General features: G+C 47.1%; 1 protein-coding gene across 1 annotated transcript in view; it reads left to right on the forward strand.

Moving 5' to 3' along the window:
* Nucleotides 1-8,453: 8,453 nt before the first annotated feature.
* The window catches only part of SHC4 (SHC adaptor protein 4), a 281,807-nt gene continuing 275,457 nt past the window's right edge, over nucleotides 8,454-14,803 (forward strand). The window contains exon 1 of the mRNA XM_069624788.1: nucleotides 8,454-9,783. Within this exon, the coding sequence (XP_069480889.1) occupies nucleotides 9,211-9,783 (573 nt within the window). The 5' untranslated portion in view covers nucleotides 8,454-9,210. The remainder of the gene's footprint in view (nucleotides 9,784-14,803) is intronic.

Raw genomic sequence — 14,803 nt, forward strand, 5'->3', positions numbered from 1 at the left:
TAAGGGGAGTACAGGAGATTCAAGGAAGAGAAGGACAGAGAACCGGGGGTTGCAAACAAGGAAGAGAGCAAGGGAGCAATAGCCAGGAAGCAGGGGGGGCTGCAAACAAGGAAGCAGGGCTGCAGTAACGGATGGCACAAGGTGTAGGCAAACTGTAGTGGACTGCAGAGGACTGTAGTAGGCTGCACGGCAGGGAGTCCAGAGCAGCAGGTCAGCAAGGAGCGAGCCCACAGGAGCAGGGCAGCGAGTCCAGAGGACCAGGGCTGAAGGCAGAGGAGTGTAGCAGGCTGCAAGGCAGGGAGCCCAGAGGAGCAGGACAGCAAGGCAGAGAGCCCAGAGGACCAGGGCTGAAGGCAGAGGAGTGTAGCAGGCTGCAAGGCAGGGAGCCCAGAGGAGCAGGGCACTGAACAGAAGCAGGATAATACGGCAACAGCCTCTGTGGCTCAAGGCAAAAAGGGGCTGGGAGAACTCTTGATGCAAGAGACTGAGCTCCTGCAGGCAGCTGCTTAAATACAGCCCTGCCCTGTACTTAGGCAGGCTAATTGACAGTACCTCGAGGAGCAAACCTGAAGGTAATCTGCCTCCTCCCTCTCTGGTCCTGAGAAGGTGGAAGCAGCACTGATCGCTAGGGCTTCTGGGGATTGTGGTTCCACTACTGAAGAATGGGAATAGCCAGGAATTGATAACTGTATGAAGGTGCATTATGGTACATGTAGTTAGCTGAATTAAATAAGAAAGTACCAAAGTCGTGCAAATAGAAATTAAGGACAAAAGTGTGAATAGGGGTTATTCCAAGAGTATTATGAAGATAAATGAGTTCCAAATAGTCCATGATGGTTGCCAATGTGTGCGCCAGTGGCCCAGGCATGACAGGGACGTCCGTTGATGCCCGTTGTACTCCCCGTTTTAGACAATTGCAATTAAAAACAGTTATGTTTTGCCAACTTCCTGAGTCGGTCTTATTATTGGTGTAAGAGTAAGATCTGCATCCCAATCCATTCCCCATAGAGCGCTACCTCGCTTAAAGGGCCTACGGGTTCATGAGCATCACCATTGGTGCTCAGTCAAAACTCCAGCAACCTCATGCAAATAAAATCAACACTGCAAACAATTACCAATTAGTACAAACTATATTTGTTCTTGACTATGCTACACACACTACCTTAACTGGTGTGAACAATTGAAGTCCAGCGCCAATACAAACCGGGTTCCCTACCCCCTCTCTTATAAACTATTTTGTGTACAGGGGGGGGCAGCTGCGCAGAAGTGTTATTGTTGTTAAATGCCAAGTAAACCAATGATTTGTATTTTTTAAGCCAGAAAAGAACCTTGTATAATCCACCAACAAACAACACCTTCACGTCTGCCTCAGAGTGTGGTCCAATGGAGAGGGTATGGTGATCTGCAGCACCCTGCGGTGACCTCAGCTGGACATGAACACAATCGGCAAATGTGATCTTGAGTGGTGGGTGAGACACAACTCCTTTTAGTGTTACAACGATGGCCGAAGGGTACGGCTTCTGAGGGCCTCACAACTGAGGGGCCTTTGTCAGCCGCAGGCTAAATGCACACAGTATGAAATAGAAATATGATCTAGAAAGTTTCCTGCTCCGCCTGTAGCCGTGCCATTTCCAGATGTTGGCGTTCTGACTGCGACGGGTTGAGTTAAGCAAAAGTTGTTGACAGAAGGGCGGTCCTGTATGTTGCCTTCATTGTGTGGGAAGATCAGCCAAGGCATTAAGTTAGAGCGAGCTACTAAGAATTCGAGGAGATGATGGCCTTTGAATGCAATGATGATTTGCTAGCAAAGTATAGCCGGTCCTGGCACCACCATCCCTGACGCGCAATGGGTCGCATTAGATCTGAGAAGCCAATGGACACACACATTGGCATCTCTGGATAAACACACCATACGCACTGCATGAAACCACTGACATCCCACTTACGTGGGTTCCAAATAATATATTGAAGATGTGAAAATGGTGTGAAGTGTGAATACTGGATGCTAATGTGTTATTACTCCAAACATGTGGTGTGACTTAAGAAAGTAAAAATTGACATCTGTAGAAAACTTGCAACGCAAGCGTTAATTAGCCAGTAAGATACCCAGAAATCGGTGTGCAACCGGCGGCTGTACCAACGAATCCTCCTACGTTCACTCAGCTTCCCATTCATCAGAGGACAGTGACCGGCTGGTCGAAAGCAGCAAGTACAGTGACAGCGGTTACTAGCATTGGGCTACTGAAAGAGTATTTGGTTAGTGTGTTGCCTTAGGGGGATCTCCATTTGAGGACTCTATCCCATTATTTACTTAAGAATTAGAGGCCAGACTAGTCTGCACTTTAAATGATATCAGGTAATATTATCCCCACCAATAATATCGCCATATGTATGGTCGTGGGGTAAGGCCATAGGCGATATTATTAGTGGGACCGGGGTTGCGGGGGTGTCCCCTGCTACATTAATATAATTATGGGGGTTTTGGGGGTGTCCCCCACAGGTTCCATGGCTTAAAATCGCTACACAAATATGACAATATTCTTGTATGGTGATGTTGTAGCTGGGATATTAACACATGGAACCCTTTAAATGCGCCGTTTACTAAATAAAGAATTGGGAGAATTTTCAGCCTGAAAAGTGTCCCTGCTTTGTGTGCCATTTAACAAGATGTGTACATTGAGGTAGCATTGCTTGGCAAAGTACACTCAGGGAGCTTGCTGTAGGGCTGAGCAGCCTTGCAATCGCAACACTTCAGATAATGATTCCTACCTTTTGCCTTGGAACTGGATGTCACCGGCTCCTAAGCTGGTTCCCGCTTGGCCTGGTGGATCCTAAACTACCGATGCGGAATTGTCGAGGCCTGCAAAGAAGATGACTCCAAGAGTTGAAGAACTTTAAGGGTACTGTTAAATGAAGACATCAGAGGCTCGACGTGGCTGCCAGCCAACAATATGCCCCAATGCAAGGGGATTTGGTTTACGGGCACTCCCTTGGGGACATATGAATGTATTGCGCAGTATAGAAGCTTTTAGGGTTAACTTAGTGATGCTTGACCTTTGTCCTGCAGGAGGTGGCCTATGGCGTGCTCTGGCATCCACACCAGCGTGGACATTCCTCCCTGCTACAAATCTCAACCTGGTGGGAGGCTTGAACTCACATTGCGTGATCCAGGATTGTTTGCCAGGACCAAACAAAGGAACGAGGGGCACTTGGGTCCAGAAACTTCGGCGCTTGTATACTGTAATCTATACATTCACAAATATTATACAAGCGCCCACAAGTCTGCAGCAGGTGACAACAAGAAAGTGAGCCCCAGCGACCAACTGGACTCGGACAATCATTACATTGATGCTGTCACACTGTGCTGATGTGCAAAATGTATTAAATATGCATAAGTGTTGAGGGTACTGTGCGCATGTACATTATTCTTGAAACGCACAGCCAACACGTGTTTCGACCCACCGGGTCTTTCGCTGGGCAATGATATCGCTGGGAAAATTTCTAAAGTTTGACTCATAAAGCTTGGACACACTAATTGGATTGCAACATCCTGAGCACTCAAATATCATGTATACAGTAGTATGGTGCCCCCAACTGATGTGGGATGACCCAAGCAGTCTGGTACTTTATGTACCCTCCAATCTGTTCCCAATAAACCCGGCAGTGCGAATGTCTTCCAGGGTTGTTGCCTTTCGGCGTTCTACTCTCTTTCTCAGTACTGAGTAGAGTGCTCAGGTTGCTGCAATCCAAATGGTGTCTAAATGCTTGATGAATGGAACTTTTGGAAAGTTCCCAGCGATAGCATTGCACAGAGAAAGAGCCAGTGGGTCGATTCACGTGTTGGCTGTTCTCTTTTTTTAATTATATTTATTTTGGGGTCCGGGATTTAAAAAAAAAGGTAAAAAAAAAAACAATTAAAAAAAAGGGGGGTTTGGAGGAACCCCCCATTTCGAATAAAAAACGTCATTAAAAAATGTTTCGAGATTTTTTTTTTCAAGATTTTTTTTTTCGGTTTTATTACCATAAACCCATGTGCACAGTACCCGCAACACCTATGCATATTTAAGACATTGTGCAGGTCAGCGCAGTGGGACAGCCTCGATCTAATTTCAAGGACAAAACAAAGTTCACACAGAAGGTCATTAAGTGAAAAAATGATTTTCCGAATCGAAAAAGTTATGGGTGAAGTCCATGTATATGGGTGGCTAGTACAGAGAGTAGATGTCTTTGGGGGAAGAGTACAGTCATTGTAAGAAACAGGCCACAATACATACCCCATTTGAAGATGAAAGCACTTTTATGAGGAGTATGATAGAATTATACGTTGAACAATACGTCACCAGGCTTAAATGTTTCCATAAACTCTGTCATCTTTATTTTTCATACAGTTGTTGTTTTGTTTTTTTACCACGAGAAAAGTATCTCAGCGTTGAATTACTTACAGATAATTATTCTAAATCCGATTGCTTTTGCGGCAACTTTTGACAGAATGGTGGCAGATTTGCACTGGTTTACGAGGAATCCGCTGGCTGCATTCCATTGTCATTCGAGGACGGTGCTCCATTATGTCACTGCCACGATTGTCCACTTTGCAGGGGAAATGATATCACCCTTGCCAGAGCACTGCCTCTCGGATAAACTAAAGTGCCAACACACAACTCCATCCACTGAAGTCCGGGGGACGTGACCCCCACTAACCTCACCCCCACATGTTAAGGAAGACGATGGATGGGGCCACTGCAGCACGGGCATGCAGGTGGGCCAGAAGAGCGGGGGCGGCAATGCCATGGATTGGTGTGCATGAATTGTGGGGTGTAGTAAAGCAGGGTGCTGCAACCTGCGGCTCCACAGATGCTTTGGACTACAGTTCCAATGTTCCCCCAGCTGTCACTATGCTGGATAAGGCTAATGACATGGGCAAAGTCCTAAACTAAAAAGATGTCCCTTTCTGGGATGGGTTATTGCCCTGGAGCACAAGTGTGGCTGGTAGTGCCCTCCTTCACAGATTTTTACTATGATAATCAAAGTGTACCTTGGAATCCAGCATTAACTGAGGCGAGTTCAATTTGCAAACAAGAGAAGGCGTGGAACGTGTGTGACGTGTGGTGCTCCTGTTACCAAACATTTCTCTGTAAGGTGCTCCACTGCCACATAGAGTTCTCCTGCCAAAGTACACTCTCTCTGTAAATTACTACACTGCCACTTGGAGATCCTGCCACCAGATATGTTCTCTATAACGTGCCCCCCCTGTTCCTTGCAGCACCTGCCATTAGATATGTGTTCTGTGAGGTGTTCCACTGCCCCTTGAAGCTCTTCCCACCACACATGTTCTCTGTAAGGGGCTCCACTGCCCCTTGAAGCTCCTGCCACCAGACATGTTCTCTGTAAGGTGCTGCATCGCCCCTTGGAGCTCCTGCCACATGACATGTACTCTGTAAGGTGCTCTGCTGCCACTTGACGCTCCTGGCACAATGCAGTCTCTCTGTAAGTTACTCCACTACCCTTTGGACCTCCTGCCACCGGGAATGTTCTCTGTAAGGTGCTCTGCTGCCACTTGAGGCTCCCACCACATAAAATGTTCTCTGTAAGGGGCTCCACTGCCCCTTGAAGCTCCTGCGACCAGACATGTTCTCTGTAAGGTGCTGCATCGCCCCTTGGAGCTCCTGCCACATGACATGTACTCTGTAAGGGGCTCCACTGCCACTTGCAGGTCCCACCACATGAAATGTTCTCTGTAAGGTGCTCTGCTGCCACTTGAAGCTCCTGGCACAATGCAGTCTCTCTGTAAGTTACTCCACTACCCTTTGGACCTCCTGCCACCGGGAATGTTCTCTGTAAGGTGCTCTACTGCCACTTGAGGCTCGCACCACATAAAATGTTCTCTGTAAGGTGCTCTACTGCCACTTGAAGCTCCCGGCACAGTGCAGTCTCTCTGTAAGTAACTCCACTACCCCTTGGACCTCCTGCCATCGGACATGTTCTCTGTAAGGTGCTCCACTTCCACTTGAAAATCCTGCCACCAGACATGTTCTCTGCAAGGCGCTCCACTGCCCCCTGGAGCTCCTGCCACATGACATGTTCTCTAAGGTGCTCCTTTCCCCTGTGCTGCACCTGCCACCATATAGTTCTCTGTAATGTGATCCTCTGCCACTTAAAGCTCCTGCCACCAGACATGTTCTCCGTAAGGTGATACTCTGCCACTTAAAGCGCCTGCCACCAGACATGTTCTCTGCAAGGTGCTCCACTGCCACTTACAGGTCCGGCCACATAAAACTCTCTCTGCAAGTTAGTCCACTGTCCATTGGAGCTCGTGCCAATGGACATGTTCTCTATAAGGTGCGCCAGTGCTCTGTACAGCACCTGCCGCCATATAGTTTTCTGTAAGTTGCTCCACTGCCACTTGAAACTCCTGCGACCAGACTTGTTCTCTGCAAGGTGATCTACTGCCACTTGGAGCTCCCATCACATAACCGATTCTCTCTAATGTGCTCTGCTCCCACGTGGAGCTCCTGACACCAGACATGTTCTGTTTGAGGTGCATCACTTCCCCATAGAGCACCCACCACATGACCTGTGGTCTAGTAAGGTACTTCACTGCCATCTGAAGCTCCTGCCACATGGAATGTACTCTGCAAGGTGTTCCTTTACCGCTTAGAGCTCCTACCACAATACACTCTCTCGGTACGTCACTCCACTGCCCTTTGAACCTCCTACCACTGGCATGTTCTATATAAGGTGCACCATTGCCCCTTGCAGCCCTGCCACCATATAGTTCTCTGTTAAGGTGCTCCACTGTCCCTTAGGGCTTCCGCCAAACAACATGTTCTCTGTAAGGCGCTCTGCTGCCACTTGAAGTTCCTGCCACCAGACATGTTCTATGCAAGGTGCTCATCTGCCACTTGAAGCCAGGCACCCTATATCGAATACCTAAAAAACCCGGAATGCACAGCAATTCTACCAGGACTGCAGCAGGTAATTTAATTTGGAAATGCGAGCACACCAAACACCGGCATATGCCAGGTGCAGGCTTTCCTTTGTGTTGGGCTCTCTCTGCTCACATTATTGAAGCATTCCTCAAAGACCAGTGTCATTGTGAGCTTGTGTGCATTGAAACCACGCACACGGCAAGCAGGGAGCAGAATGCCCTCCCACTTACTCCATAGGCCCGCAACGCCCACAAGCAGCCAGGTTCTCTAGACAGGAAAGTACATTGAGCTGAGGGTGGGTTTTGATCTGTGGTTTCTCTGGGAGCAAAGTCCTGGACTGGGCTCCATGGAAGTTCTTGAGCAGGACTCCTAACTAAAATGGAGTCTAGCATGACATAACACAGAACAGACTCTCCATAATCACCTTTTTTGGCTTAAGGAGCCATGCCTTTTCTATTTTTACATACTAATTTTACCACTCTGTTCCTTCCCAAGAGCATTTATCTTTAAACATTCTGTTCTTGACTAGGACAGTGTTAGCTTCGGGTTAACAGTCTAGAGGTTCCCCTGGGGTACAACAAATAGATGTCTGCGCAAACAGTCCCCCAAACTTCCAGGATTTCCCAGGCACACGCTACGGAGCCGGTCATGCATCCAACATCCCATTGTGTACTAATTTACAATTTCCCAAATCTGCTTTGGGAACACATCCCGATTATGACAACACTTTAGGACTTCGCGGCTTCCTGACGATGGCAGAACCATGGTTCACCCAACAGAACGGACACGCGCCCAATGCCATCACAAAACATCGCCCCCCCCCCCTCCTGCCTCCCTGTGGGCATAGCTTCTGTATCCCACTTTCACATCCTCTGCTCATTTTCTTTCCTGCCGCAGGTGAACATCTGGACAGCCCTGGTGGGGGCACAGTACACGCTGCTCCACGCGCGACCCTGTGCGCTTTGAAGCTACTACAGTGGTGACTTGGCGCAGTATAAGAGTCCATTGACATGACCTAACATTTCTTCCAAGCAGTGGGTCATTAATACAGGGGGCGGGGCTGCTCCTACTGCGAGCTGCATGCGTCCCAGGCTGGCTTCCTGTGTGCGCCATATCTCGCAGCTGTCATCGTGTCTCTGGAACAAAGTCAATTAGATCGGCCCAGGAAGTTGTGGCAGACCGGAGATGGCACCAGGAGTCAATAGCAACACTATTTCGAGAAAGGCGAATCGCATCTCCCCTGGCAATTTGCAGCGTGTCCTAATTTCACGGGGACGTTAGCTTTCCTTTCTGACATCTTTTAGGGGGCAATTATTAAAAACGGAAGCCCCTTTACACCAATCACCCCAAAATATATGCATGTTTATTCACATCCTGGCAAGCACGTTTGCCATCGACGAATTTTAATAACCTTTTCTTTCTCAGCAAAACCTCGATTTCGCCCTGCCGGTACTAGGGCCGGTGTATTTATAGTGAGTGAGTCATCCCGCGCGCTCCTGATTGGCTGCGAGCGGAACACCCTTGGGGCTGCCAGTCAACTACAGCGGCTCTGTGCTCCATTCACAGAATCAGGAGCCCCGTAAGCAGCAGGCGATTCATTCAGAGAAGTTCATTCATAAAAAAAATAACACCGCTGCAGCCACCTGGAAGTCGCCATTGCTGGCAGGACGCAGGCACCGGTAGACCCCGGAGCCCGAGAAGAGACCCTGCACTGGGGAGACGGATGTGTGCAGGCTGGCCATAGCTGGGGGTGCCGGCTTCCTGAGCCCGGCGACGGCGACTGCAGGGCGGGATTCTGTGCCGTTGCTTTCCAATGCCTTCTTTCATGCCTGTGCAGTCCTGTGGTGCACGATTGTGGACACAGCTTGCGTGTGGCACCGGCTGTGCACCCAAGGATACGGATTAACCTAACCTCTGTGCCAGGGAGGATGCCATGGAGAGCCTGAACCTGTGCCACTGGGATCGAATGGTAACCGGGGCCCCAGAGCCGAGTAACCACCAGGCGAGGATGTTGAACCAAGAAGCCTGGACAATATTTCTGTGAACAGCTGGAGGAAACGGCAGAAGCGACGATTGTGTCCATCTATACAGAGTGCTTCAAGCAGTTCTGCTGATTTCTTTTCCCCCAAAAACATGAATATTTGAGTAAAATCTACAAGGTGTGCGGAGGATCATTTTCAATTTTCTTCACTGTTGTGTTGAGGTACCAAGTGTATGCTCTCATTGTTCAGCAAGACAAGAGGCACTTTATGCCGCGGTCGCTTTTGAGAGGAACGCGGAGGCTATGAGAGACAGCGGCTTGCAGACACTCAGCGAGCCTCTTCTGGATTTGGGATCCTTAAGACCCTCAGGAATGCTCCACAGAGCCAAGTACAGTCGCTTTCGGAATGACTCCATAACCTCATTGGAGGACGGTCGGCCAAGTGCGCCGCTCCATGTCAAAGTCACGGCTCTGTCCCCCCTGTCGCGCAGTTTGCCCACGGAGGATGTCACCTTGGTGGCCCAGGACAGCTCTAATGCCCTCTGTACGCTCATCCCCAAAATGGCAAATTTGAAACTGTCCAACCCGGCCAGCCTCCTTGGCCTTCGGCATTTCTCACTGGGGACGAAAGAGGTGCCGAGGGTGAAACTCATGGAAAGCCAGACCACGCCGAGCAGCCCCATTTCCACTGAAGTAAGTTTCAGCAGCTATATGGCCACCTCCCCTTCGCAGCAGGTGATGGTCCCACCTGCAAGGCCACTGGACGACATCCTGCTGGTGGGACTAGACGAGCCGTCGTCGCCAGACACACCGGCTAAGGACCTTCTTTGTAAAAGTGACAGCCTCTTGGATAATGGCATGACCTACAGTGTGCGGGTAAGTCACCTTTGCCAGTTTTCCTTTGGTAGATGAGCTGGAAGAAGCTCAAGTTTCTTTAAATAAAAAAAAACTTTTTTAATGGAGGTATGTTGCAGTTGCTAAATTGCTGACAATGTAATCTACAATGTTGGCTTCTAATCCAGGCTTCACAAAAATGTGTGATTTTGGGCAAATCACGTTATCTCTCTGTGTCTCAAATTGTAAATACGTGTGATACGAATATTTCAAAAACCCCAAAACTGTACAGTGTTATCTAATAATGACCTAACTGCATATCTCAGCTGCCCATCACATCCTGGTTTCTATAATGCAATATTAACCGGACACCGCGTGCATGCACACACACACCACACATTGTTCTATGTATAACACATCCTCTTTGAGATGAGCCTGCAAAATAAATGTTCTTTCTGAAGTGTCTGCCCCTTCCAAGAAACAAACAAGAAAGAGCACTTTTTCTTTGAAAGTAATGTTTCTTGGAAAGCTTGGCACTGTATTGGGATCAGCCATCAAAGTTTGCATGAAATCAGATACTTCTGTACACACGCAAACCAATCTGAATGAATATGGCTAGAGCGGCCACTACGACTCCATGTATCGGTATTCAGTCAATCTATCTAAAACATTACAGAGGTGGTACATTTGAGAGTGGACCATAATACTGAAGAACACTGCAGACATTCATTAAATAAATAAAGGGTAGTGGGTTAAAGGGGATAAAATGGGTCGGGATGGCGTTATAAGGTAAAATAACAGGGAGTTTGGGGCGAAACCCCCTGTAAAAGAAATAAAAGTTCAGTATTTTGTCCGCAATTAAATTTACCACTCTGTAATTGTGGTCGGTAAAATCACATATAACTCATTTAACCAGTGCCGGGATTTCCCTTTCCCAGTCATCGGTATTGGGTAGGTCAATCCAAATGATATGATTGAACACTTAACCAAGACAAGGACTCCCAGAATGTGATAGGAAGTTCAGGACTGGGAACGTGACAATAAGTAACCTGGGCCCATATTACAGAAACTTGCCACTGGTGAAGGGCCATTTTTCCTGGAGTTTGCACAGGGGCAAAAATTGCTCAAGTGCAAGAATTCCTTGCAACGCTAGGTGTTTGCCGTAGGGCAGTTTCCGGCCCAGAGCAAATGCCGTGCAAAATTACACTTTCACCAGTGCAAAGATTCTGCAATATGGCCCACAGTAAGTTTAAATGATCACATTATTCAAAATATCCCTGCTAATTATTTGGGATTGCAAATCAGTGGTTTTGTCCAACACTTTGATAGGAGCAATGGCAGAAACCTGACAACGTACGTTCAGAATGTTGGACTAGATCTCCTGCACACGCAACACTCGATCCTGAGAACCAGGGGTGGACTGGCCTGTAGGGAACTCTGGAGATTTCCTGGTAGCAGGGGTGGACTGGCTTGTAGGGAACTCTGGAGATTTCCTGGTAGAACAGGCCAGCGTATTGGTCAGAAACAAGTATGTTTTCTTGTATATCGACTGCCTTGGTCTGTCACCCAAATGCCCAAGAAGGAAAGTTAATGAAGATGTGATTTTGTGCCTGAATGCCGAATAACTAATTATGTTTCTATAACGCTTGACAATAGCCTTTACCGATCATGTTCCAAGTACCCCGGATCTGGAAAAATGGCTGCAAATAGTCAGTATGCTTTTACTGCCATTTTCACTGATCTGGGCAATTTTCATCAGTTTGTCAGATGGAGTTTAGGAGCAGGGCAGTCTTTTCATGTCTGCCCACTTTTTCAGCTCCACCTCACATACACCAGGTTTTCTGCAAGCATGTATATAAATGCTGGACGTAAAACTAATGATTCCTGTGGAATAGGGAGGATAGCTCAGGGGCAACATGCTCGCCTTGGAAGCAAGACGACATGGAGCACCACAGGTTCAATCCCCGGGTCTGCACTCAGAAACCTCTGGGAATTAAGCGTGTTATAAGTATATCAATCTGCCTGAAATTACCACCTGGTAAAAGCAGGCGGATTACGTAGGAATCCATTGTAAATGCCTCCTGCAGTCGTTAACTGCACAATGTATTTACACTTTCCACCAATGTAGTGGAACAGTAAATGCTGTTTTGCTTTTGTTTAACTATTCACTTTCACGCTTCATAATGGAAACGAGGAAAATTGCATGGCCTGAACCCTCTCTGCACTCAACTGGAATTGGAGGTTGTCCCCTCCCTGCAATTTAATCCTGAATTGAAAATGACCCACTCATAGTCCGATTCTGAGTGGGAAGCTGGCATTCCACCCATAGTTCTCAGCACAACTATTCTCAGGTGGGTGAAAGGATTGAGGGGAGGGAGGGTGTTGCTGAGCACTCCAGCTGCAAGAGCTCACACAATATTATGTAGTGGGAGCAACGCATGCACCGGTGATTTCTAAAAACTCTGCCACTTTTCTTATTTACTTAAGTCTCATTGAGTCTTTAGTAAATTGGAAGAGGTGTTGCCAATCAGGAAAATCCCAACTTTTAAAGGAAGCACTTGTGTAGAAATGTTAACGGCACCTCACTGGTGCCATATTTGAACTGGTGCATGGCAAAGGGTATGTCCTTACTGTGTCTGTCCTGAATTATCTATAGATGGTCACTAGGGCCGTGGCTTTGATGACCTGCCTCCACATTCTTAATTTGACAGAATATGGTTTTTAAGAAAAGTGTTGTTCCATCAGAATCGGGCCCTCTGTCTTTTAAGCGCTGTTGGAATGTCACAGGTCATTCGTTTGGAAAATGAACGCTTGAAAATATAATAGTTATTTTACCTACAAACATTTGGTTTGGGAAATGGTATTTCCGGTTGTTTTTGGTCGCTTATGTTTCCTATACATTTCCTTCTGCTGCCCTTCTGAGACAGACATCCATCCGCCTCCATCCCTCCTAGCTGCTTGCCAGCGCTTCCGCTCTCTAATAATGCATAGTTCAGACATTATAATGAGACGAAGCCTCCGGTTGTCTACTCCCCAATCTGACAATCCACCCTCTCCTTTCCTTGTAGCCATGAGCTCTCATCTTCGCGTTTTTAAAGTTTTCTTCTGTTAGCCCCCTAACCACCTGCCTCAAATACAAACTTTTGTTTTTCAAATGTTTGTTTTCAAACTCCTATTTTCAAACTTACAGATTTCGCCTTTTGTTCCAATTCAGCGCCAGATACTATTATAACACACGGTATTATTACTTAACTCAATGACAACTGGTTATTGGATGAAGGACCGAGTCGCCCATCTTGGTTATGGACTTTCACCTTTAAACACCACACTGATCTCTGGAGCATGACCCCACTGAGCTATTTTACCGGATTTACCCTTGATCAGTCTGCACCAACTCGCTGTATTTCAGCACAAAAAGCAAAATGTGGTGGAAAAAGTTACATGGAATCAAGATATCAAATGCTGCCCCTCTCGTTGGGCAGCTCACATTAAGGGCCCGATTCATGGAATATTGACCCGGTTCAAAGTGACTTTGCACTGCTGAAAAGAGACCTTGCACTGCCGACGCAAACCCTGATTCATGGAACTGTGCAAAGTGCATTTTTGCAGTGCAAAGTCTGAGCAAAGGCATTTTGTACTGCAAAAATGACTATGCACTGACTTTGCCCGGAACAAATACACTTTGCAGGGTTCCATGAATCAGGGTTTGTGTCGGCAGTGCAAAGTCCCTTTCCAGCAGTGCAAACATTCCATGAATAGTGCCCTTTGTGTGCTTTATTCAGGGTTTTCAGTGGTACTAGACGCGACGGGCATGCCCACATAAATTGTGTGCCAGTAACTTTGCAGATGCATTTAGCACAGGAGTAAACGATAGAACGTTGTTACGTTGCCAGACTTTTTTTTTTCCGCAGCTTTATACCAAAACATTTTTGGCTGGAAAAAAAAAAATCGAAAAATATGGGGGGCAAAGCGATATAAGTGGTAGGCTGCAAGGTGGGTGTGGGGAATAGGGATTAGATAATAGGGAAAGGGGGATTGAGGGGACCCCCCAAATAAAACATACAAAAATCAATGAGTTTTTAAGCCGAAAATATTAGGCAAAAAACTCAGTGAAAAAAAACCTGCCGATCTAAGAACATAGAACCGGAGTAAACATTTCAAGTTGCAAGCTAGTAGCAGCCATTCCAAGTCACGTGCCACCTCAATTCTACACATACAAACAACACACCATGTCTTACTCTCCAAGAGTCAATTATCACTCGCCAATGGCTAGTGGCGGGTGCAGATTGCGAGCCCCGACTTTGAGCCACAGTCGTGCTGCTTGTAGAGTAGGGAAAGGCGCCAGTATCTCCAGTTAGAATCCATACTATAGTAAGAGGCGCGCGTCAGAGCAAGAATGCAGCAGCGTTATTTGGGCATCTTTTGCTCCGGCAGTGTAGGGGGCGGAGCACAGGGTTTGATTTAAATATAGCTAGAACCACATTGCATACCATTTAATCGAGGGCAAGGAAATTGCGCAAAGAAAGTGTTTTTTCGCTTTCTTTTGCTATCTAGGTAGCAATAAGCAAATCAAGCCAATATTGGACCCCCTGGCCAACACAAAAGACAGGACTTTGATTTGGACTCCTCCATTTATTCTCCCCATGTCTATGTCATATGAATTGAAAGTAAACCTGTTTGATACATTTTCTTTTGCATAATCTGCAGAACTAGTGCAACAATGTTTTTTGCTCATTATTATATTTTTTAAACCAGTGAATAATGTATGTAGTCTGGCCACCGCTGTTTGCGGACTGCCTGTAAAACATGTCTATCGGGTTATGCTGTGCAGGTCGTGTCCATGCTGGTCTCAACACCCTCTAGAGAATAATTGAACAGAGGATAGAGGGCAGGGATCGCCACTGGCCTGGGTCTGTGGCTCAGTGCACTAATGCGTCCACCACAGGCATCTGTGTTGGACCGCATGGTCGCAGGTTCGAATGTCATAAGGTGTGCCCAGCTCTTCATCATTTCCAAGAGAGCAAACCTAGGAGGGTCTCTGCTCTGTGCATGATGTCTCAGA

Source organism: Ambystoma mexicanum, chromosome 11 (genome assembly GCF_040938575.1).
Source record: "Ambystoma mexicanum isolate Mex_15411 chromosome 11, UKY_AmexF1_1, whole genome shotgun sequence".
Lineage (NCBI taxonomy): Eukaryota > Metazoa > Chordata > Amphibia > Caudata > Ambystomatidae > Ambystoma > Ambystoma mexicanum.